The sequence below is a fragment of the Neophocaena asiaeorientalis genome, unplaced genomic scaffold, assembly GCF_003031525.2.
Source record: "Neophocaena asiaeorientalis asiaeorientalis breed wild unplaced genomic scaffold, Neophocaena_asiaeorientalis_V1.1 scaffold443, whole genome shotgun sequence".
Lineage (NCBI taxonomy): Eukaryota > Metazoa > Chordata > Mammalia > Artiodactyla > Phocoenidae > Neophocaena > Neophocaena asiaeorientalis.
The window spans coordinates 2931762-2955177 of record NW_020171808.1 but is presented as its reverse complement, the minus strand read 5'-3'; the positions used below and the strand labels follow the sequence as shown (position 1 = coordinate 2955177).

The window sequence follows — 23416 nt, the reverse complement described above, 5'->3', positions numbered from 1 at the left end:
ATTATTGCATGGAATTCCACCCATATAAATGACTGTCACTAGTAACACTTTCCCAAAGACAAACCAAGTATTCCAAGGGTCAGTTTAGGAAAGAACAAGAGGACAGGAGGACGACTTGGAATAAACACAGCCTCCTGCCCCTCAGGTGCAGGGGGGCCCGGGCTGCCGAGACCAGCTGTGCCCACAGGGGACACAGGAAACTCCCCCTCCCCCCAAGCCCTCCCAGCCAAAACCCCAGCCCCTCCTCAGCCACGGGTCCGGCCCCAGAGCCACACTGGCACATGGGGGCCGCTCAGTGCGGGGGCCTCCCCTGGAGGGGACAAGCCCTCACACCACCAGCAGCTCACGTGATGAGAGGCAGTGGCTCAGCTGAAGCAACGCAAGAAAGCCCCGACACTCCCCGTAACACACGGATTAACAGCAGGAAGGGATGCCATAAAGTGTTCCAAGCGTGAAAGCACCTCCTCCAGGAAGGCCTCCGCCTTGGCCTGGCTGAGTCACCACCCCTCGCAGGCTCCCCGCCCGATCGCAACACACACCGTGGGCCAGGGGAAGCTCGGCCAGGACGACAGAAGCTCGGTCCCTCGCACAAAGGTGCGGCTAGTGCGTGCTGGCGACCAGGCTCCTGAGTGCCAGGCAGGCCGCGCTGCCCTGGGCGGCCGGGTCTGACACAGCACAACCCAGCTCCTCGAAGGTGACAGCCACCAACTTGAAAGAAACCTTTTGACCGTTTCCCCAGTTGTTCAAACAGATACGCTGGGCAACAAGCCTTTGAATATTGACTTTCAGATGAAAATAAACACCGCGGTGGCTCAGAGTAAGCAGCTCTGAGCCCTGGATGCCTGTGGCACCAGGAACAGCAGGGGCCCGAGAGCTGGGGAGAAACAAACGCCAGCCCGGGGCCCCCAAGGCTCCTGCGGCAGGATGCTGGGCCCCTGGACTTTCACCAGCACAGAGTTATGCCCCAGGTGTTCCTGGGTGTTTTGTAATATTAAATTCCCAGATTCCCTCATATGCCTTACAATATACCTCTGAGAAATGCAGGACCCCATGACGTGCTGTATGGTACCTAAGGTTCTTGGTCAACAATGACCACCCACCACCAAGAGCAAAAAGGGAAAACACTTTGGGGAAAATAACTAGAGGCTAATATTACAATTGCAAAAGTATTTACTATTTCCCAAGCATTAAATATGCATGCCATGGCCACTTTCAAATGGACTTACCATGTTTTTAACTGAGCAATAAGATTGAATATTATTTCCTTAGTTGGTATCTACATACTCCACCTAACAGATTTCATAAAATAAATATGTGTATATTAGACACATGCTTATTTTGACTTTGAGTATTAATTCAGCAACCTACAACTTCTAAGGCATAAGGGAGAATTAAGTTTCGGTCTATATAAAGAAAGGTTTAGATACATATAGATATCTAGATTTCTATCTAGATTTATATTATATACAGTCAACATTATGTCAGCTCTCCAGTTTTTGTTATAATGTCGCCACCCCATCTTTCCAAAAGAGTCCTGCAGTGCTCTTTTTTTTTTTTCGCGGTACGCGTGCCTCTCACTGCTGTGGTCTCTCCCGTTGCGGAGCACAGGCTCCGGATGTGCAGGCCCAGCGGCCATGGCCCAAGGGCCCAGCTGCTCCACGGCACATGGGACCCTCCCGGACCGAGGCACGAAGATCTGAGCTTCTATTTTTTTAAGTTTAGGGGGAAGTAGGGTCACTTATTTAGTTTCACAGTAATTTTGGAACCAAATTAAAAATGTCAACGTTGGGACAATGACACGTTTGTTGTTACAAATGTGGATAATGAAATGCCTGTTTTCATTAATCAATTCAATAAGCATCTTAAAGATCAATGTACCCAATGCTGGTGAGCCTGAAACCCACTGTCTTAATGAGCTGCTCTTAATGGCCGGGAATTCACAAGGCCAGCAACAAGCCACCAAGGGCCAGAAAGGGGCCTACACCTCGTGGTTCCATTTTTTAATGAACCTGCCCTTAGAAATGTAACTCAAAACACAGAAGAATGATACACGGCGATAATCAACCAAGTTTCCTTTGTCAAAGTAAAATACTGCAAAGCAGCAGTAAGATCACCGTTTTCTAAACGGCATTTGATTTCCATCGACCGAATCCCACCTACGCAGGGGCCTCGCAGAGAAAGCGCACAAGACAGGCGTGTACAGACGAGCTCACTTCGGGCCATGGCGTGGCATGGCATCCCCGATGCCCAGATCTGTCTCTTCTGTTGTGCAACTCTTACAGTGACATCATCAAGACGGTGGGATAGGAAGCCCCGGAGACAAAATCGTAGCAACAACCTCAGCCCAGAAAGCCTTTGTGAGAACTCCAGAAGCCACTTAGGAAGTCGCAGGACCAGGCGGGCGCAAAGCCAAGAACAAGTGCATGGAAGTGGGTGTCATCTACGAGACCCCTCCCCTAAGCCGTCACGCTCAGGACCAGAAGGAAAAGCCCAACCCACAGCTTCTCCTCGGGAGGACGCTGCACACCCACATGCCTGCTTTCGTGGGCTGCGAGGGGCTGGTTTCAGTCTACCTGACTCTCAGCGCTGACGGGGATGGCACACCTTGGATGCCTGGGGGCCACTGAGAACAAAGGGGACTCAGGAACAGCTCATTGAGGCGCCAGAGACCCTGCAGTGCCGCACATGGACACCAGGGGGAGCAAGAGAGGACGAGGCAAACTGCTAACGGGAATTACAGAGAGATAAGATCTCCAGAAAAGGGCAGAAAGGCCCCCAGAGCCTCTAGCCAGGCTGACTGGTGAAAGTCTTTCCCTATCCGAAGCCAGTCCTCAATATTGGGGAAAGAAAACGTCTCCAACATATTGGAGCAGGGTCAGCAGACTATGACCCAGGCCAACTCAGTCCATGGCCCACAGCCAAGAATGGCTTTTACATTTTTGAAGGACTGTAAAATATGCAAGAGGCTGTACTCAGCCTCAAGGCCTAAAACATTTACTAGCTGGCCTTTTATTCTTTAAAAATTTGCCGACCCGTATATTAAACCTTATTAGCACACAAACTTTCAGGGGCCCAGAAAATACCATGTACAGTGCCTTACTTTGTATTCTTAATCTTCAAACTATAAAGATTATTTCAATGTGTTATTAAACTGTTTTATTTCTAAACATTAATGTTCAACTGTGAAAACATGTTATTTAGCTAATAATTGAACAGTGTACAAATGAATGATTTCCTAACCTATAGAAAGTACACGACTAGGTAGATCAGTATACAAGGACATGGAAAAAAACAATCATAATGTATTATTAAGTACAAAAATCAAGTCGTGAAACATTATATCATAATAGGATTCCTATTATGAAAATGTTAAGTCTGTAATATATGATTACAAGAGTAGTAGAACTCTGGATAAATTAACTCCAAACTCTTCACAATACTCACCCCCAGGGGTTGGGAAGCGAAGGAAAAAGGGATTTCACTTTCTACTTCATATACAACTTTTTAAAATATTTATTTATTTATTTATTTTTGGCTGCGCTGTGGTGCACGGGCTTCTGATTGCGGTGGCTTCTCTTATTGCGGAGCACAGGCTCTAGGTGGATGGGCTTCACTAGTTGTTGCTCGCGGGCTCTAGAGCGCAGGCTCAGTAGCTGTGGTGCACGGGCTTAGTTGCTCCACGGCACGTGGGATCTTCCCAGACCAGGGCTTGAACCCGTGTCCCCTGCATTGGCAGGTGGATTCTTAATCACTGCGCCACCAGGGAAGTCCCCCCTCATATACAACTTTATGCTTCTTTTTTTTTCTCCAACAAGTGTGAACCACTTCTGAAATTTTTAGGACAACAAAAAATGTTTGAAGAAATGTTATTCCTATTTTAAATATAAACATTATGTTCCAATTTATAAAACTAAGGATAATAAAGACCCTATGGGGACGTGAAAGCAGTGGAGAACTTCACTCCCACCCTAAAAACAAGGAAAAGCCAGATAAATTACAAAATCGTAACTTTTCTTGGACCTAGCTGAGATCACAGAACAACCCAATAACCTGAAATCCAAGGAAAGACGGGCCTCTCCAAGGAGAGACTGGAGGCTTTGTCCCCTGGGGCAGAGCTCAGAGGAAAACTGCAGGCACTACTAAAGCAGGTGAGAAGTCAACCCAAAACCCAACAAACTGCTGAGTGTGAGCTGGCGGGAGGGCCTAGGCCACCAGGAGGTACAGACAGAGCACAGCTCACACCTGTCCGCCTGCCAGTGCAGGGGACACAGGTTCGAGCCCTGGTCCGGGAAGATCCCACATGCCGCGGAGCAACTAAGCCCATGCACCACAACTACTGAGCCTGCGCTCTAGAGCCTGTGAGCCACAACTACTGAGCCCACGTGCCACAACTACTGAAGCCCTCATGCCTACAGCCCATGCTCCACAACAAGAGAAGCCACCGCAATGAAAAGCCCATGCACCCCAACAAAGAGTAGCCCCCACTCACCACAACTAGAGAAAGCCCGCGCGCAGCAATGAAGACCCAACCCAGCCAAAAAAAAGACCCGAATAACACCATCAACCCACATGACCTAGTTGATATTTACGTTCACTCCTCTCAACAGCAGAATACACATTCTTCTCAACTGCACAAGGCATATTCACCAAAATAGACTATATCCTGGGTTATAAAATACGCCTCAACAAGTTAAAAGAATTGAAATGACATAAAGTATGTTTTGGCACTATAATGGACTTAAACTAGAAATCAATAACAAAGATATATGGAAAATCCTCCCAAATTTAAATAAATTAAACAACACACTTTTAACTATAACTATATTACTATCTGCTAGCAGCGAGCAATTAGAAGTTGAAAAGTTTTGAAGGTACCTTTTACAATAGCTCCTAATTCATGACCTATGTATGTATGAATCTAACAAAGCACACGCAAGCTCTGGTGATTCCACCTTATACCACATTATGGAATAGGCAAAACTCTAGGGACAGAACCAGAGCAGTGGCTGCGGGCCTGGCGATGGGGAGGGGAGGCTGATGGCAAAGGGGAAGGAGGGGACTTTGTGGGGTGACGGGCATGCTCTAAAGCTAGGGGTGGGGTGACCTGACCACGCATTTCTCAGAACACACAGGACTGGACCCTAAAACTGCCAGAGTTTACTGTATGTAAATTACAGCCTGATTTTACAAATTAAAACACACGAACAGGAGAAATGAAATTCGAGTTTCAATGTGCACTTCTGTGCGCTCTCAGTGCTGGTCGCCCCACGTGCTCCCGCCATACTTGAACACAACCCTCCCACTCCGACCACAACCCACCAAAAGGAGGATCATTCTGAGCCTCAGTGGACCAAGACCAAAAGTCCAGCAAGCTTGCATTCTTTAAGAAAAGACACACATTTAAACTGTAGTATTTACCGTGAACACTGCTTCCTGTAATTACTGACAGTCTCCAAGTCCTTACCAAAATGACTAGCGTGGACTTCCCTGGTGGCACAGTGGTCAAGAATCCGCCTGCCGGGCTTCCTTGGTGGCGCAGTGGTTGAGAATCTGACTGCTAATGTGGGGGACACGGGTTCGAGCCCTGGTCTGGGAGGATCCCACATGCCGCGGAGCGGCTGGGCCCGTGAGCCACAACTGCTGAGCCTGCGCGTCTGGAGCCTGTGCTACACAACAAGAGAGCCCGCGATAGTGAGGGGCCCGCGCACCACGATGAAGACCGGCCCCACTTGCCACAGCTAGAGAAAGCCCTCGCACAGAAACGAAGACCCAACACAGCAAAAATAAATTAATTAATTAATAAAAACTCCTACCCCCAACATCTTCTTTAAAAAAAAAGAAAAGAAAAGAAAAAAAAGAATCCGCCTGCCAATGCAGGGGACACGCACGCAGCAACGAAGACCAAACACAGCCAAAAAGAAAAAGACTAGCATTTTCTAAATTTTACAGGTAAGGTTCAGATGCAAATTCTCACATCTACATGGATAAATATCATTTTTACTTCTAGATCTCGGCTGCTGCCCTGCTTGTGTAAGGTAAGTCCACTTAAAGTTCATGCTTAATTCCATGACCATTCCCAGGGCTCCTACCAGCTACCTTGATCTCAGGTCTGAAATTCCAGAGGTAAGATGAAGCCTCTGTACCACAGCTAGTGAGCCTTAATGCTCTGTAACAGCCAATGCATTAGACGGGCTTTTCAGAATAAACTTATTTTTCCAGCACGGTAGATTCTCTTGCCAGGCAAGATTTGATTTCAAAATTGCACTAAGTTCTAGAAATTCAGGTTCCATTCTTGCACGCTCCCACATTTCAGCAGAGTGTTAGGAAACCTTCTGACCCAGGCTCCCGCCCGCTGGGGTTTGGGTAGAAGACAAACTGACCACAAAGAACTACGCTCACATTTCTGGGGCTGTGACCCTCGGGACTCAGTAAATCCCACAACTGGATGGTTTGTGGTGGAAGCATTGTTTGTATTAATTCACATGCTCTGCCTCCTGACTCCGGACAATTCACTAAAGTAATGATCATTCTCTTTTTATTAAAAAAAAGTCTCCAAGTAGCCTGGATTAATTTTTCTACAATGAGAATTTTTCCTTTTATAATTGGGAAAAAGGGAGCCATAAAGAATTGCTAAGAAGGGGTGGCTAGCAGGAAGCCTCCGGGCACTAAGATGGGGAGGTGCCATGAGGCTGGCGGGGAGCGGATGCAGCCATGGCCTTGGCCCTTCAGCTTCAAGGTCATTTTTATTTAATTTATTTTTTAAAAAATATTTTTTTTTTATTTTTATTTTTTTTGCGGTATGCGGGCCTCTCACTGTTGTGGCCTCTCCCGTTGCAGAGCACAGGCTCCGGACGCGGAGGCTCAGCGGCCATGGCTCAAGGGCCCAGCCGCTGCGCGGCATGTGGGATCCTCCCGCACCAGGGCACAAACCCGTGTCCCCTGCATCGGCAGGCGGACTCTCAACCACTGCGCCACCAGGGAAGCCCCAAGGTCATTTTTAGATGGAAGGTTCTCTCAGGTTAGATATCACATGATAAACATAACAGTTTTTTTTTTAAGTCCAAAAATTATACTTCTATCTGATAGAGAGAGGAAGGCAAGAAAGGTTGTAAAGTCCTAAAGAAAAACCGTGAGGCAAAATTCTATTCACAGTATAATGTTAAGTATGTTAGAGAAAGAGAGAAAATAAACAGAAGAAATGGAAAGAAATACAAATACAGGAAAGTACTAAAACATTTTTGGAATAATGGACCCGAGTAGCATTCTCCCAAACTTTCTTTATTCTTTAAAATAAATGTTTAACATCCCCAGATTGTTAGAAACCTAATATAACTTAACAAACACATGGTATCACATCAGGCAGGTTTTGATTGGGGGGATTTATTTTCTCATTTGTTTGGAAAACATAAGGTGAAATTAAGATGCATTAGTTGCGGGTTTCCCTGGTGGCACAGTGGTTAAGAATCCGCCTACCAATGCAGGGGACACGGGTTCGATCCCTGGTCCGGTAAGATCCCACATGCCGCAGAGCAACTAAGCCCATGCGCCACAACTACTGAGCCTGCGCTCTAGAGCCCGCGAGCCACAGCTACTGAACCCATGAGCCACAACTACGGAAGCTCACACACCTAGAGCCCGTGCTCCGCAACCAGAGAAGCGACCGCAATGAGAAGCCCACGCACCACAATGAAGAGTAGCCCCTGCTCGCCACAACTAGAGAAAAGCCCGCGTGCAGCAACTAAGACCCAAGGCAGCCAAAAATAAAATAAATAAATAAATTTTAAAAAAGAGGCTCAAGTCACTTAGTGAAGACAGATGCCAAGTCAGACACCGTTAAAAGTCTGAACGAGTGTTAACATGTGGTCACATGTTCACATGTCAGGTCATCATATGTGTCATTATAAACTTTCATTTCCATCGCGTAAATATTATATATTAAATTGACCCCAAAAAGGAATTTATTGATGTTCTCATTGGAGGCAACGGAGCCTGGCCTTGCATTAGGGTCACCTGATGTGACCACGATGACCCAGGCATGGGTGAACCACCCTCGCCGGACCAGGACGAGGGGTCGGGTCAGGAAGCTGGAGAAAGGCCCTCAGCTGCTCAGTGCAGGGCGGGTGGCTCGAGGTCTGCTCTGGAGCCCTCGGTCCCCTGTCCCCTCGCCCCTGCAGGGGGTCTCTTCTGGCGCCACGAGCTGCACAACCTACATCCCCCTCCTCCAGCAGGGTCGCAAAAGAGAAGACACTTCCCTTAAAAACAAGCTAACCAAAAAGAAAAAAAAACAAGCTAACTACGTGAAGTCCCCTCTGCGGGGACCGTGCTGGGAGGAGCCCTGGGCGCTCAGGGCCACGTCCGGAAGGCTAAGCAGTGACGCCGGGGCCCCTCCGAGCCCTCAGTGTCACGAGATCCGGGTGGAAAGACCAGGAGGAGATGGAGGCCTTTGCTGTGTGAACTGGAGGAGCGTCAGGCCCTCGGCCTCCGGACCAGGAAACACGCTCGGGCCCCAGGTTTGCTCCCACATTCTCACCTCAACCATCGTCACAGAGCAGACGAAACATCATCACTGACTGGACAGACAGTGAGGGGCTCCGGAGCGATGCCCGCGTCAACCCTGGGCAGCAAGTGTCACATTTCAGAAGCCGGGGTGACACCGGGGTCTCAGTGGGGCAGGAGCTGCTTGTGGGCCCGGGTGGGCTGGACCCTGCGAGGGCACCTCCCGCTCAGCCTGGAGCATCCTCGGCGGTGGGAACAGGGCCCCCAGAGAGCCTGCTTTTGCCGAGTGACGTCGGAAAAACTAAATGCAAATGCCACAAGAAATGAAAGGGTTCCTTTTGGGTGATTTCTTTAAGCTTCTACACAATTGCATACGAGAACATGAACATAGTCTCTCATTCAGTTAGAAGAAAAACAAAATAACAGCGTTAGCTGTTCAGAAAATGTATTTCTGCTAAACATTCTAACACCCCTGAAAGATAACACTATCCCGGGGGTTTGACGAGAGCCCATGTACCAGATGGTTAAAGACAATGTTTCCTGTCACGTGAACGGCATCCTGACCTGCAGGTACACGATGCCCACGCCTTCGACTGCCTTTGACCCAAGGAGCTGGAAGGCTAGCTGTTCCAGCCCCGGCGGGCAGGTGTCCCCACTCACCTGGACGTGCAGGGCGCCCTCTACCGCCTCCCGGATGTCGGAACAACCGCTGATGAGTGACAGCTGCTCCTCGGCGCCCCGCGAGCCTTTCAGGGAGCCCGACTGCTCCAGCAACTTCATCTCTTTTCTGGAAAGCAGTGCAGAGTGAGCCGTGAGTATTCGGAAACAATTCAAAATCAAACAGAGGTCTACGTTACTCATCGGCAGGGAAATGCAAATTAAAACCACGGGACGCCCATTAGGATGGTGACGGTGAACAGAAGAGAGAAGAAGCCAAGCGCTCGCGGGGATGTGGAGAAACAACCCTGTGCACTGCCGGCTGGAATGTAAAAGCTGCAGCCAGCGGGGCAGATGTTGGGTGGTTTCTCAACAAGTTAAAAATAGGACCATGATGAACTGGTGACTCCACTTTTGGGTGTACACCCCCAAAAGCTGAAAGCTGGGACTCAAACACATATTTGTACCCCCGTGTCCATACCAGCCTTGCTCAGTGGCCAAAAGAGGGGAACAACCCAATGTCCACAGACGGATGAATGGATACACAACCACACAATGGAATGTTATTCAGCCTTAAGAGGGAAGGAAACCCTGACACAGGCTACACTGAAACGCAGCAGGACGCTATGTCCTCAGCCTGCCTTTTGTCTGTGGAAAAACTTTAGCCAAAGAATAAGTTTAATCAGAGAAGTGAGAAAATGCAGAAACAAAGGAAAACAGTCAAAGGAGACCAAAAAATAATAGTTTAGTCATTGAGCATAGCCAAGGACCTTTAGTTCCCCCTTAAGGGATAGAGATAATACTCTGAGCCTATCCTGTGAGCTGTCTTGTAGATACTGAAACCCTCACCAGGTGGAAGAAGTTAACTCCATGATGACCAGACTGTAGCCATGACAGAAGCTGCCACAATTCCGAGAACTGGCCTCAAAGAGATGGAAGCAAACCGAATGTGGAACTGAAGGTTAACTGTACCTAAACCAATCAAGATGACGCTGGTCAGACCACCGATGACCAATATCGTGGTGACTGTCAGAGCTGCCTGTGCTGTTTCTGCCGGTAGAATAAAAGCTGTCTGTAAAAGCTCTTGCCCCCTGGTTGTCAGCGGGGGGAGTCGGCCTTTGGACAGGCATCCGTCTCCCTCCGCCCCCCACCCCGGCTGCCGGCCTGCAAAATAAAGCAAACCTTCCTTTCCACCAGCCTGGCCTCTTTATCGGCTTTTGAGTGGCGAGTGGCCGAACCCCACTTCCGGTTACAACACCATGGATGAACCTTGAGGACATTATGCTCAGTGAAGCAAGCCAGCCACAAAAGGACAAGTATTGTACGATTCCACTTGTACGAGGTCCCTAGAATAACCAACTTCACAGAGACAGAGAGCGAGTGGGGGCTGCCAGGGGCTGGAGCAGGTTGCTGTCTAATGGGGACAGAGTCTCCGTTTTGCAAGATGACGACGACAAGAGTGATGGAGACAGATGGCTGTGCAACAGTGTGAATGCACTTAATATCACTGAACTGGACCAAAAAATTATTAAGACAATAAATCTTATGTTATATGCATTTTAAAATTAAACTTTTAAAAAAAAATCTTTAAAGGGTGAAACAAGGCCCATGGTGGGTAAAACCAGAAACCAGTGGCTGTTCAGCCTCAGTGGGCCCCCGGGGAGAAGGGCACAAGGAGGCGCCTCGCAATGTGGACCAGGGCTGCGTGGCTGTAACTCACGACACGTTAAATACACAAGGTACGCACACGCACAAACGTGCGCAGGCTTTCCAGAACATTCTCTGGATTTCTCTGCCAGTGACTCAGCCACTTTCACGCCACAGGTTTTATCGCTAAGCCGTCGGAGTCCTTTGGAGGGAACAAGTCGGGTTGGCGCTCCTGGGCGCAGGGTGTCAGCCAGGGGTCGGGGAGGCCCTGGGTTGGGGCGATGGCTTGAGTGTGGCCAGTTACCTGGAGGGTCTGGGTCTCAGGTCACCGCACCAGGCGCTGCGGGAACAGGAGACCACGGGAAGGCCGGGCATGATGTGAGTGAGGCCTGGACAGGAGGGATGGCCCTGGGCCGGTGTCTGCAGGGCATCCCCGAGCCGAGGTAACCCATGGGCAGCCCTGCTTGTCCTGTCCTGTCCTGCCTTGTCCTGTCCTGCCTTGTCCTGTTCTGCCCTGTCCTGCCTTGTCCTGTTCTGCTCTGTCCTGTCCTCTCCTGTCCTGTCCTGCTTTGTCCTGTCCTGTCCTGTCCTGTCCTCTCCTGTCCTGTCCTGTCCTGCCCTGTCCTGTCCTGTCCTGTCCTGCCTTGTCCTGTTCTGCCCTGTCCTGTCCTGCCCTGTCCTGTCCTGTCCTGCCTTGTCCTGTTCTGCTCTGTCCTGTCCTCTCCTGTCCTGTCCTGCTTTGTCCTGTCCTGTCCTGTCCTGTCCTGCCTTGTCCTGTTCTGCCCTGTCCTGTCCTGCCCTGTCCCGGGGAGGCCGGTACTCCTGAGGCACCAGGGCCCACATGGGTCGGCCAGCTCCCTTGTTCTGTTTTTTTCTTAAAGCTGTGCATTTTGTATTTCGCTTTAGCTACAAATTGAGGAAGAGAAACTTTCTTGCTACTGTTACTGTGAGAAAACGGAAAGATGTGCTGAAATACAGGTTTCTTTATTATTTTACCAAAAAGAAGCTTCAGGCAAAGAGAACAAGTCCACGACGCATCAGGCGGACGCAGCCTCTCCTGCTTCTGGGACGGCTTCGTGAAGAAGCCCTCGCAGGCCATCACCATGCAGGGGACTCAGGCTTCAATTTTTTAAAAGGAGACAGAATCTGTGACAGTTTTATCATATAAATGATTTGGAAGAGCTGTGGTATATCAGCTAAAACAAACAAACCAAAAAATCTAGTTACACTAGTTCCAATATTCTTCATTGAGTGTTTTGGAAGAACTTCTGCCTCGAGCTTTGCAGGGGACGAACATAAATACCTGGAAAAGGTACGACGCTCAGCTGGCTTCTCAGCCTCACACACTCACTACTCGGAGGCCAAGAACGCCCGCTAAGAGGCTGCAGTGCCCCAGCCTGACCTCTAGAGGTCAGCCCAGCACCAGGCAGCAAAGTTGGGAGAAAAGATGTTAACAATTAACAGTATAGGGTCCAAAATGGGTGATCTTTTTGTATACTTCTGTTTTTGAGATTTTATTTTAAACAGACATTTATTAATTTTAAAAGATAAGAACTTATCAAAGAAATAAAACACAAGTATTTCCCAAACAGCAGGATGTGTTCCCAGGTCAGATCCTAAGCCCTGGTGTAGGGACAGGGGACAGGAGACTGTGGGTTTGGGTTATAAACTCTAGTTAATAGTTGTCTTTACGCATGCATTTACTTAATAAAATTGTTTAAAATATAACCACCTAGGCACTGAGCTGTTTCAGAGGATTCCTCGTGTCCTGTGCTCTGCACCCCGCCTGTAGCCCTGTCCTCACTGCCTGCTTCCTGTCTGCGGCCAACTCCACGAGGAGCGCCACTGTCAGCCTGTTATGAAGCGCCAAGGGGATCTGGGGCAGGCTTTTCTACTTCCCCCTCTTCCCTGAGGTCTGAGGCACTGAGGCAGCTGGAAATGGAGAGGATGCAGCAGGAGGGCAGAGCCAGGCAGGACCAAGCTCACGAACGCAAGTCTACCTGGCCTCCGCCAACAAAAATCCTAAATCACAGAGGCACAGGGCAGGGGCCAGCTGGGAAACGAGGGGCCAGGCCAGACGTGTCCCAGGGCCCAGGGATGCTCAACTGCATCAAGCTGATGCTCCACAAAGGCCCCAGTTACGTCGGGACAACATGCCGCAGTGCCCTCGGCCCCTGCGGTGGAATGCTGTGCGGACACTTTCTTTTCATTCGTTCATCTCATTTTTATCATTTTCAGTGTCTCTGAAGTGGGAAAATACCAAACTTTTTATTAAAAATAGGAGCCACTTGGGGCTTCCCTGGTGGCGCAGTGGTTGAGTCCACCTGCCGATGCAGGGGACACGGGTTCGTGCCCCGGTCCGGGAAGATCCCACATGCCGCGGAGCGGCTGGGCCTGTGAGCCATGGCCGCTGGGCCCGCGCGTCCGGAGCCTGTGCTCCGCAACGGGAGAGGCCACAACAGTGAGAGGCCCGCGTACCGCCAAAAAAAAAAGAGTTTCAACATTTTATTTTCTACTACAGGATGTTCAGAAGAACTGAATATGGTAAGTGAGGCAAACCGCAAGGGCGGGACAGACGGCAGAAAAGTCTGTGAAAAACACAGCCACAGACTCTAGAAAACGTTCCTATGACTCAGTTAAAACAACTATTGAGCTAGTGCTCAGTATGTTCTAGGCTCTGGGGACAAGAATCGCTTTATTTCTGTGCCCATCCTGGCTGGTGTTTGGAGATCAAACACCAAGGGGCGCCGAGAGGAAGGCACAGCTCCATCCTCACCTGTGTGACAACAAGGACCACAGAACAGGGGCCACAAAAGGATGTTCCTTGGGACTTCCCTGGGGTGGTCCAGTGGGTAAAACTCTGCGCTCCCAATGCAGGGGGCCTGGTTCGATCCCCGATCAGGGAACTAGATCCCACATGCCGCAAATAAGACCCGATGCAGCCTAGATAAATAAGTATTAAAAAAATAATAATAAGGATGCTCCTTGAACACAACAATGACCCAGCAGTCAATTCAACCCAATCGGGAAGACACACTGTTTATGCTTCTTGACAAAAGGATAAAGTTGGCTCTCCTTAAGCCTCGTGCCTAAGACATGGCCAGGGATACTTCATCTTGGGGTCCTGAACCTCTCAGGACCACAGCCAACACCCAGTGTTGCTGTCGACGTGAGCCGACAGCCATTTCGGCCTGCAGGCTGATGGTTTTCTTACTGAAAGAAGCAGTGACAATTCTTTCCTGGCTGAAAAGATTGTGACACTCAGAACTCACCTTCCTGACCAAAATATTCCCAAAAGTAAGGCTTGGATTCGAGCCTCTTAACTTGGTCTCCGGTGCAGGAATGGCACATTTGAAAATCCCCTGATTTAACAAAGGGGAGCAGGTGGCCTTACATTAGTCACAATACCTAAAACTGAGTGGTGCCCCACCTAGGAGGGTGACCAGACAGCACTCAAACCCAATTCTCCTGGAGGCTTTTGCCAGCAACAATCTGAGCAGAGGCAGTCACAAGATATCCCGAAATCCCACTTCCTGTCAGAAGTACAACCAGTCCTGCATATTAAAGTGAACTCGACTTACACATATGTGGGTTACAAAAACAAAGCCACTGTATGAGGAAAGATTTGTGTGTACTCAAGTCTTAAGACACATAAGAATTCAGTACACTTGCCTGTTCTAGAACAAGGATGCTAATAGTAATTGTTTTGGTTTGGTGTTTTTTGTTTTGTTTGGTTTGGTTTGGTTGAAAAATCTTACAGGCCAATCTAATTGGCCACCAATAATAGTTTAAAGTATTAGATCTTAATTAAGCAAAGTAGTAGGAAAATAGCCTTTAATCTGGCCTAAAAAAAAAGGAACAAGAAAACCCTACTTATAATTTCCCCACATTCTCCCTGATAACTGAAAGGACTTTAAAAGTGGCCAAGATCTTTAATGATACACCCCAAAAATAAGGCCTATTAATACAAATACCCCAAGAAGTAGGACAAAGAACTTTTCAATTAGGAATCATAAGAGTTTGCTCTTGGTTACAGCTGTGCTGGAACTAGGTCTACAAAATAAAAGATGAAACGATAACAGAACTGAACAGAGTAGAGGTCAGTAAACTACAGTCCAGTTCCCATAAGGCCTGAGAGAGAATGATGATTTTTACATTTTTTGTTTTGTTTTGTTTTGTTTTTTGCGGTACGCAGGCCTCTCACTGTTGTAGCCTCTCCCGTTGCGGAGCACAGGCTCCGGACGCGCAGGCTCAGCGGCCATGGCTCACGGGCCCAGCCACTCGGCAGCATGTGGGATCTTCCCGGACCGGGGCACGAACCCGTGTCCCCTGCATCGGCAGGCGGACTCTCAACCACTGCGCCACCAGGGAAGCCCGATTTTTATATTTTTAAATGGTTGAAAAAAACAAACAATACTTTGTGACGTGTGACAATTTTATGGACTCCAAAGCTAGTGCTAACACACTAAGTTTGCTGGGACGCAAGCCTGGCCCCTTGTTTGCACACAGACTGGCAGCTTCAGCTCCACAAGGAGGAACTGAAAAGCCTAAAGCTCTACCGTCTGGCCTTTCCGAGCTGGTCTGCAGCCCGCACCAGGCTGGCTCAGGGTCGCCTCCCCAGCCTGGGCTTCCCTCAAACCCTGGGCCTGCTGTTCAGCTAAACTCAGCTCCAAACTGCCTCCAGCAACACGCTTGCCAGAAAGCCAAGTAAAAGCCCAGCATGTGAGGCCCAGCACGACTGTCACCACCATCCCCATAGGGACTCCCTGCGCCCCGACTCAGACAAACCACTAATGTGGGAACAGAAGATAAATTTATCAAAGTCAGTGTAATTTTACCTACTTAGGAATGCCACAAATTCCTCAAAGTTCTTTACACTGTGTTCCCCTTAATGGTTGTTACACTCAATAAGTTCCTATTGCTCCCTACATCACCTTGATGAAATAAAATTCGTATTTCAAGGAATTTTATTTATGAATTTATTTACAAATTTAATTTATGAACTTATTTATCAATTTAATCTATACATTTATAAATATTATTTGTAAATTTCAAGGAAAATTTAAACATAATACTTTTTTCTGCCCAGCGCAGAGAAACCAGGGCAGGGTCCTGGTTCCCCCTCAAGGAACATACATCACAATACCTTGAGTTCTTCTACCGGAACTAAGGCCCCAACCCAGTGGAGGATGGCAACTTCAAGCTGAGCTCAAGATTCCTGGAGCTCCGCCCTTTACTCACCACCGACCAATCAGAAGAAAGTCTGCACACAGTGGGAGAGGAGGAAGACTCTGACCCCCTCCCCCAATGATTCTCCCTTTAATTTCATGGTTGAGGAGAATCTTTGGATTTTTTTTTTTGGAACATGACCCCACCTTCTCCGCAGGTTGCCGGCCTCCTGAATAAAGCAACCTTTCCTTTCCAAACAACAGTGGTCTCTCCAGTACTGGCTTTTGAGCAGTGAGTTCAGTAACAAATATACATATTTGACACATAACCCTTCATCTTCATCCCCAAAACTTACACAACTGTGCTTTAACCTCTAACAGGAGGAAGAATCCTCAGACTTTCTGAAAGACTGTTTCCTGGGTTATAATCCTCAGGTTGGCTCAAATAAAATTTTCCACTTCTTTCTTAGATTAACTATCAACATTTTTTCATCCTCCACTAAATTAAAACTAAGTTCTTTGTGCTGCCTTGTTCCTTTGATGTCTTTTAAAAACACTCTAGGGCTTCCCTGGTGGTGCAGTGGTTAAGAATCCACCTGCCTATGCAGGGGACATGGGTTCAAGCCCTGGTCTGGGAAGATCCCACATGCCACGGAGCAACTAAGCCCAAGCGCCACAACTATTTCGCCTTTGTGCTTAGAGCCTGTGCTCCACAACAAGAGAAGCCACGGCAATGAGAAGCCCGCGCACCGCAACAAAGAGTGGCCCCCGCTCACCGTAACTAGAGAAAGCCTGTGTGCAGCAACAAAGACCCAATGCGGCCAAAAATAAATAAATAAGTTAATAAATTTATTTTTTTTAAAAAGGGAAATCTATTAAAAAAAACACTCTTACCATATGATCCAGCAATTGTACTCCTTGGTATTTACCCTTAGGAGTTGAAAACATGTCCATACAAAAACCTGTGTGGATGTTCGTTTATAGGAGCTTGGTTCATAACTGTCAAAATGTGGGAGCGCCCAAGATGGCCTCCGGTAAGTAAATGGATAAATAAACTGCGGTGTATCCCAACAATGGAGTATTATTCGGTGCTAAAAGGAATGAGTTATGAAAAGACATGGGGAAAACTTAAGTGCATATTATTAAATGAAAGAAGTCCACGTGACCAGGCTACAGACTGTATGATTCCAAACGATACAGTATAAAGCTCAGTGGCTGACAAGGGCTTGGGAGGAGGGAGCACAGGTGAAATGGAGCAGGACCCTGCGGGGCCCTCCTGGGTACAAAAGCCTTTTTGTGTCCCCTTTTCTTGTTGGCAGGAAAAAGGGTTCAGCCTCATAGACCTTCCCTGAGTTCCAAAGGGCAGCTTCAAACAGTTGCTGATCAGGGAAGGGAGGGGATGCAGAGACCAGGGAGGAGCGGTCAGGAAACAGCACAGCCTTGGGACAGGTCCTGGTTCCACCTCAAGGAATACACATCGCAATACCTGTCTGAGCTCTCCTGCAGAGCCCAGGTGGAGGATGGTAACTTCAGGCTGAGCAGAAGATTCCTGGAGCTCCGCCCTCTTACCTCACCACCAACCAATCAGAAGGAAGTCCCACACCCTGAAGCACTCACCCCAAATTTTGCCTATTAAAGACTTTTCCCTAAAAACCACTGGGGAGTTCGGGTCTTTTGAGCACAAGCCGCGGGTTGTCTTGCTTGGCCCTGCAGTAAACCTTTCTCTGCTCCACACTCTGACATTTTGGTTTTTTGGGCCTCACCGTGCATCAGGAACATGAAGTTTCATTTGATAACACAGGAAATTTTTAGGGCAGTAACTTTTCCTTATGATACTATAATGGTGGATACATGTCCATATGTCTGAACCCACAGAATGTACAGTAAGTCCCTTACATACAAACGAGTTCCATTCCAAGAGCACGTTCGTAAGTCCAGTTTGTTCCTAAGTCCAACAAAGTTAACCCGGGTACCCAACTAACACAATCGGCTATATATACCGCTGCGTTTACGCTTGCTTCCGGACATCCTGGGCTTGAACTAAAGATACCATACTGCTGTACTCTAGACAGTACTGTACAGTAAGGTACACAAAAGCACGGCGGCTGTCCACTTGTAGGGGATGCACACACGTGACAGCGTACGCCAGACAGGGGAACTAGCTTACGTGATTGGACATGCGAACACACGTTTGCAGCTTGAAGGCTCGTATGTAGGGGACTTACTATACAACACTAAGAGTGAACTGTGATATTAACTATGGTCTTTGGATGATGATGATGTGTCATTGTAGTTGTAACAAATGTACCATCCGGTGAGGGATGTTGACAGTGGGGGCGCTGTGCATGTGTTTGGGGCTGGGGGAACACAGGAAAGCTCTATACCTCTCCTCAGTTTTGCTGTGAACTTAAAACTGCTCTAAATAATAAGATCTGTTTTAAAAAGAGAGGGACTTCTCTGGTGGCGCAGTGGATAAGACTCTGCACTCCCAATGCAGGGGGCCTGGGTTCAATCCCTAGTCAGGGAATTAGATCCCACATGCATGCCACAGCTAAGAGTTTGCATGCCACAACTAAGGAGCTGGCAAGCTGCAACTAAGGACCCCTGGAGCTGCAACTAAGGAGCCTGCCTGCCACAACTAAGACCCGGTACAACCAAATAAATAAATAAATATTTTAAAAATAAATAAATAAAATAAAAAGAGAAAATGTAGGAATTAAAAAGGAACTGTTTCATTAAAAAAATATTTATCAACTAAAAAAATAAAAGAATTGAAACCAGCAAAAGGCAGGGTTGCCCTAAGGGTACATGCACGAGGGGACTGTGTCTGAGACCCAAGGTCAGGAGTGAAGGAGACAAAGTCAGACCCTACTCAGTCCCCTGACCCAGGAGCAGGACCGAGAAAACCCCCAGCGGAGAGTTTGCAGTACGCTACACTAGGTCCAGCGCAGGCCCAGGCTTTCCACAGACTATGGCCAAACTCATTCGAGCTCAGAGGCCACCAAACACACAAGGCAACGAAGGGGAACAGGTTTTTTCACCCCAAAATATGCCACCTTGGCACAAGGATTGTTTTGAGATAAACGCAATCAAAACCCGGCAGATTCAGGAAAGGCTCTTTCCTTCCCCCTCAACTGCCTAAATTTCCATTGGAAAGGGGGCCTGGGTCAGAAGAGACAGTTTTACCTGAGAAACCCCTGCACAATAGGGCAGCCTTTGTTATCCCAAGGGCTCCTCTCCTTCCTGGGAAAGGCCTTCCCTCCTCCGTATCCTGACGTCCCACCCAGGCAACGTTTATAGAAGCCTCAGCTGCCCCGCTAAGCCTTGTGAGTCCTAATGGCTTTAGGGGGCTCCCCTTTGTACATAATTCCATCTGGTTTTCTCCTGTTAATCTGCCTTATATCAATTTAATTATCAGCCCAGCCAAAGAACCTAGAAGGGAAGAAGGGGACACTTTCCCACCCCTACCGTGATAAACCACCGCAAACTTTTTCTTCTTAGCACCTACTACTACTGTGATATCGTGACTTACAATAAGAAAGATGTAGCTGGTCTTCACAGAGCTGGCACAGAACTCCTAAAAACTCTTGGAATTTCCTGTGAAGAGAGCAACAAATGTGTCTTTTGTTATGTTAATGAGGTGACTTTTGAAAGCACCTCAGGATCGGGTCTGGTTGCCTGTGGCACCATCCCAGTAATTACAGCCTTGCCCCTGACCTGGGGGCGGAGAGTGAGTTCAGTCACCAGCGGGCAATGATTTAATGGATTTAATCAACAGTGCCTAAATGATGAAGCCTCCATAAAACCCAAAGACAGGGTTCAGAGAGCCTCCAGGTTGAAGAGGTGGAGATTCGGGGGAGGGCACCCAGAGGGCAGGAACACTCCCCGCCCCTCCACGTGTCCCCTGTGCCTCTCTTCATCTGGCTGTTGATGTGTAGCCCTAACACCGTAGGTAATAAACCAGAAATCTAGTGAGTAGCTAGTCTCCCAGACCCGTGAGCCGCTCTAGCCACGGTTAAGCAAAGCCAAGGAGGGGGCTGTGGGAACCTCTGCGGGAGCACAGGTGACAACTGGGCTTAATTGGCGTCTGAATCGAGGGGCTCGCGGGACCGAGTCCCTCACCTGCGGAGCCTGATGGCATCTCAGAACTGAGCTGAGTCGTAGGACGGGCAACTGGGGTCAGAGAGCTGCTTGGTCCGGGAAAACCCACACGTCAGGAGTGGAAACCGGAATCTCAACTATTAAACACGTGGGTCGAGCAATTCTTGTGTAAAGGGCCACATAGGGATATTTCAAGCTTTGTGGCCACATGAGGTCTCTGTTACATACTTTTCTTCTTTTTTATTTTATAATCCTTAAAAGTGTTAAATTCAATCCTAGCTCACAGGATACACCAAACACACCGCAGCCCGGATCTGGCCAGTTGCCTGGTTTGCCAGAGCTGATGCTGAGACACCAAGCATGCCAGTGACTCCTTTTGGACTGTCCGCCCCACTCCGCTCCCCTCCCCTCGAGGTTTGGGGTCTTAGTCTATTGTGTTTACCACTTAATCTTCAGCCTCCGTGCCCAGCACACAGGAGGTGCTCAGTCAGGGTTTTTGAATGAATGAAAGTGGGAATAAGTCAGGAAAGAAATGTTTTTACCTCAAACTCCCTAATGGTTTCTGCAGTGGAGGCATGGGGGATCCCCCCAGATCTCCCTGAATTCCCTTTACCAGCCCATCCCCCCAGATTGTGAATTCTTCGTTGCCCCCTCCCTCAGGGCACCACCCTGGACCCAGAAGCCTGGGAGTCACACCCAGGCAGGAGTGTGAAAGCAGCTCCCTAGCCTCCAGGGATGAAAACTCTGCAGAGCACTTTATGCTCCAGGACTCCAATGCAAACTCGCTGAGGCTGGATCTCCTCCCAAAATCTTACCTTTGTCTTCCTTATCCCGGCCCCAGTCCCTCACGGGTTTCTCCCAGAAGCACTTTCTTAATAAATCACTGGCCCAGGAATCTTTGTCTCAGGTTCTGATTCTGAGGAACCTGATCTAAGACAACCCCAGGTACTGGAATTATCAGATATATAATATAAAGCAATCATGTATTAAACGCTCAAAGGTTTGAAAAATGGAACCACAAACAATCAGCAAACAATGAGAAACTATTAAAAATGAGCAGGTAGATTTGGAAAAGAAGCTAATAGAACTTTTAAAATGGAAATTTAATTACTGAAATAAACTCAGTGGATGGTTTAAATAACAGATTAGACACAGCTAAAACTAGAATCAGTAAACTGGAAGAAAGATCTAAAGAATGTACCCAGAATGTCCTGCAAAGAGAGAGGGAGGTGGAAAGCTGAAAGAGACTTTAAAAGATCTGAAGGCTAGAATGAGTTGGTTCGATATATATAATCAGAATCCCAGAAGGAAAACAGACCCAGCAATCTCACACTTAGGTATGTACCCTGTGGACACTCTTGCACTTAAGCACCCGGAGACATATGAAAGGATAATAATGCAGCATTGTTTACATTAGCCCCCAACTAGAAACAGCTATAACGTTCATCAGGATAAAATATAAATAAATAACAGCAAAGTCACACAGTAGAATATTATATAGCAATGGACACAGATGTACTACAGCTATAAGCAATGACATGGGTGAATCTCACAAAAATATTTTTATGAAGCACAAAAACAAGGAAAACTAAACCATATATTGTTTAGGGAAACAAATATATGATACAACTTCTTTTTAGGCAAGGTAATGGTAGATACAAAATAAAGGAAGATGGAGGTCAGATTCCAAAGGTGGACACAGGGTTTTGATAATACTGCTCTAGTCCTCAAGTTCATGAATGTTTGTTTTATCCCAGTCTTCATAAACGAGTATACGTGATCTGTTCTTTTGTACATATTTAACATGGAAAGTAACACTTGCAGTATCTCTGTAAAACGAACAGTATAGACAAATGCTGAAGGTGCCTGTCCTTGGCATGTCAGATAAACCACGGCTGGACTCTGTGTCCTATTATGTCTTTGAGTGGGTCCCTGACCATTCACAGACCTAAGTTTTCTCTGAAGCGCAGAGTCCACACAGCTCCAGGGCGTGTGACACAGGAGAGCAGTTCCCTGACTCACTCGGGCTGGAAGCTGAGGGTCTACACTCAGTTCCTCCACGCCCCTCACACGTCTTCACCGCCCTAAGTCCTGTCCTCATAATCTGAGCCCCTGCTTTGGTGTGAATCCCATTCTCCATCAGCCTGGTCTTCACCCGCTCCAAGGCTGCGACAGCGAGGGGGTGTGAAATCACAGGACTTACAGCCTTGAGGACACGGAAGGAAAGACCACCTGAGGCCACGGGCCGCTGGATTCCTCCGCAGGTGCAGCGGCCTTACCTGATGCTGTCCAGGGCGTATGTTACCTGCCGCTGCTCAATGTCGTACAGTTTCACCTTGAAGCCTGCACTGGCGAACAGCATTGCCCAGCTTCGCCCGATGAGGCCACTGCAGGCAGAGAAATTGAGAGGCCACCCGTTAGCTTGAAAATGGAGCATTTCCATTCCCGGCCCAGGAGGAAAGTTTCAAATTACACGGCATCCCATTCCTAAAATCTTTGATATCTTAAAACTACACATTCTAACAGCGGTATCTACTTAAACTGTTGCTTCCATGCAAGAGCTCCTGAGTCCTCCACTCCAGTGCCCGTCCGGACCCCGCGGGGAGCATGGCAGAGACCAAAACTCCAGCGGGGAGGGGGCAGGGAGCCCAGGGGAAAGGCCCCCCTGGGGACCCCCAACTGACCACTGTCAGACAAGTAACTGAATCTGAAGAACAGAGACAGCATTCTCCTTCTCCTCCTCCAATAAATAATTTCTGCTACCACCACCAGCACTTGAGGCAACATAAAAACTGTTCACATCTCGGGACTTCCCTGGTGGTCCAGTGGGTAAGGCTCCGTGCTCCCAATATAGGGGGCCCAGGTTCGATTCCTGGTCAGGGAACTGGATCCCACATGCGGGCCGCAAGAAGTCCGCACGCTGAAACTTAAGATCCCACATGCCACCACTAAGAGCCGGTGCACCCAAATAAATAAATATATTTTTTAATTTAAAGAAAAGAAATGAATGCATAGCGCCCAAACCTTGGTTTCTAATATCATCTCCAATGAAGGAAGCGGGCTCAGCGTCCCTCCCTTGAAGCATCCTCACTGAATCTGCAGGGATCCACCTGGACCCCCTGACGTCGCCCCGTGGGACTTGGGAGGAAAGGGGAGCCAGTGCAAAGGGGGTGCTCAGCTGTTGGCCTGCTGTGATCAGTGAAGCCCTCTGTCTCTGACCCCGAGTCTGTCTCCCCAGCATTCGGGGAACCGTAGCAAAGCGCACCATTCGTTTCCCAGTAGAGGGAACAGACGGCCCACAGGCTTCACCATGGCGACTGTGTGAGCAGCTCCGGGGAAGCGGGGCC

The 23416-nt window shown here is 48.3% G+C and overlaps 1 protein-coding gene across 3 annotated transcripts in view; it reads right to left on the bottom strand.

Moving 5' to 3' along the window:
• The window catches only part of CRYL1 (crystallin lambda 1), a 66319-nt gene extending 43860 nt beyond the window's left edge, over positions 1-22459 (bottom strand). For 2 of the 3 annotated variants that reach the window (XM_024752973.1, XM_024753053.1), the window contains exons 1-2: positions 22349-22458; positions 9157-9283 (exon numbers count right to left, since the gene is read on the bottom strand). In XM_024752973.1, the coding sequence (XP_024608741.1) occupies positions 9157-9283; positions 22349-22431 (210 nt within the window). In that variant the 5' untranslated portion in view covers positions 22432-22458. Of the gene's footprint in view, positions 1-9156; positions 9284-19500; positions 19566-22348 lie in introns of all 3 variants that reach the window. The other variant, XM_024753128.1, reaches the window with a different exon arrangement.
• Between the last annotated feature and the right edge of the window lie 957 nt (positions 22460-23416).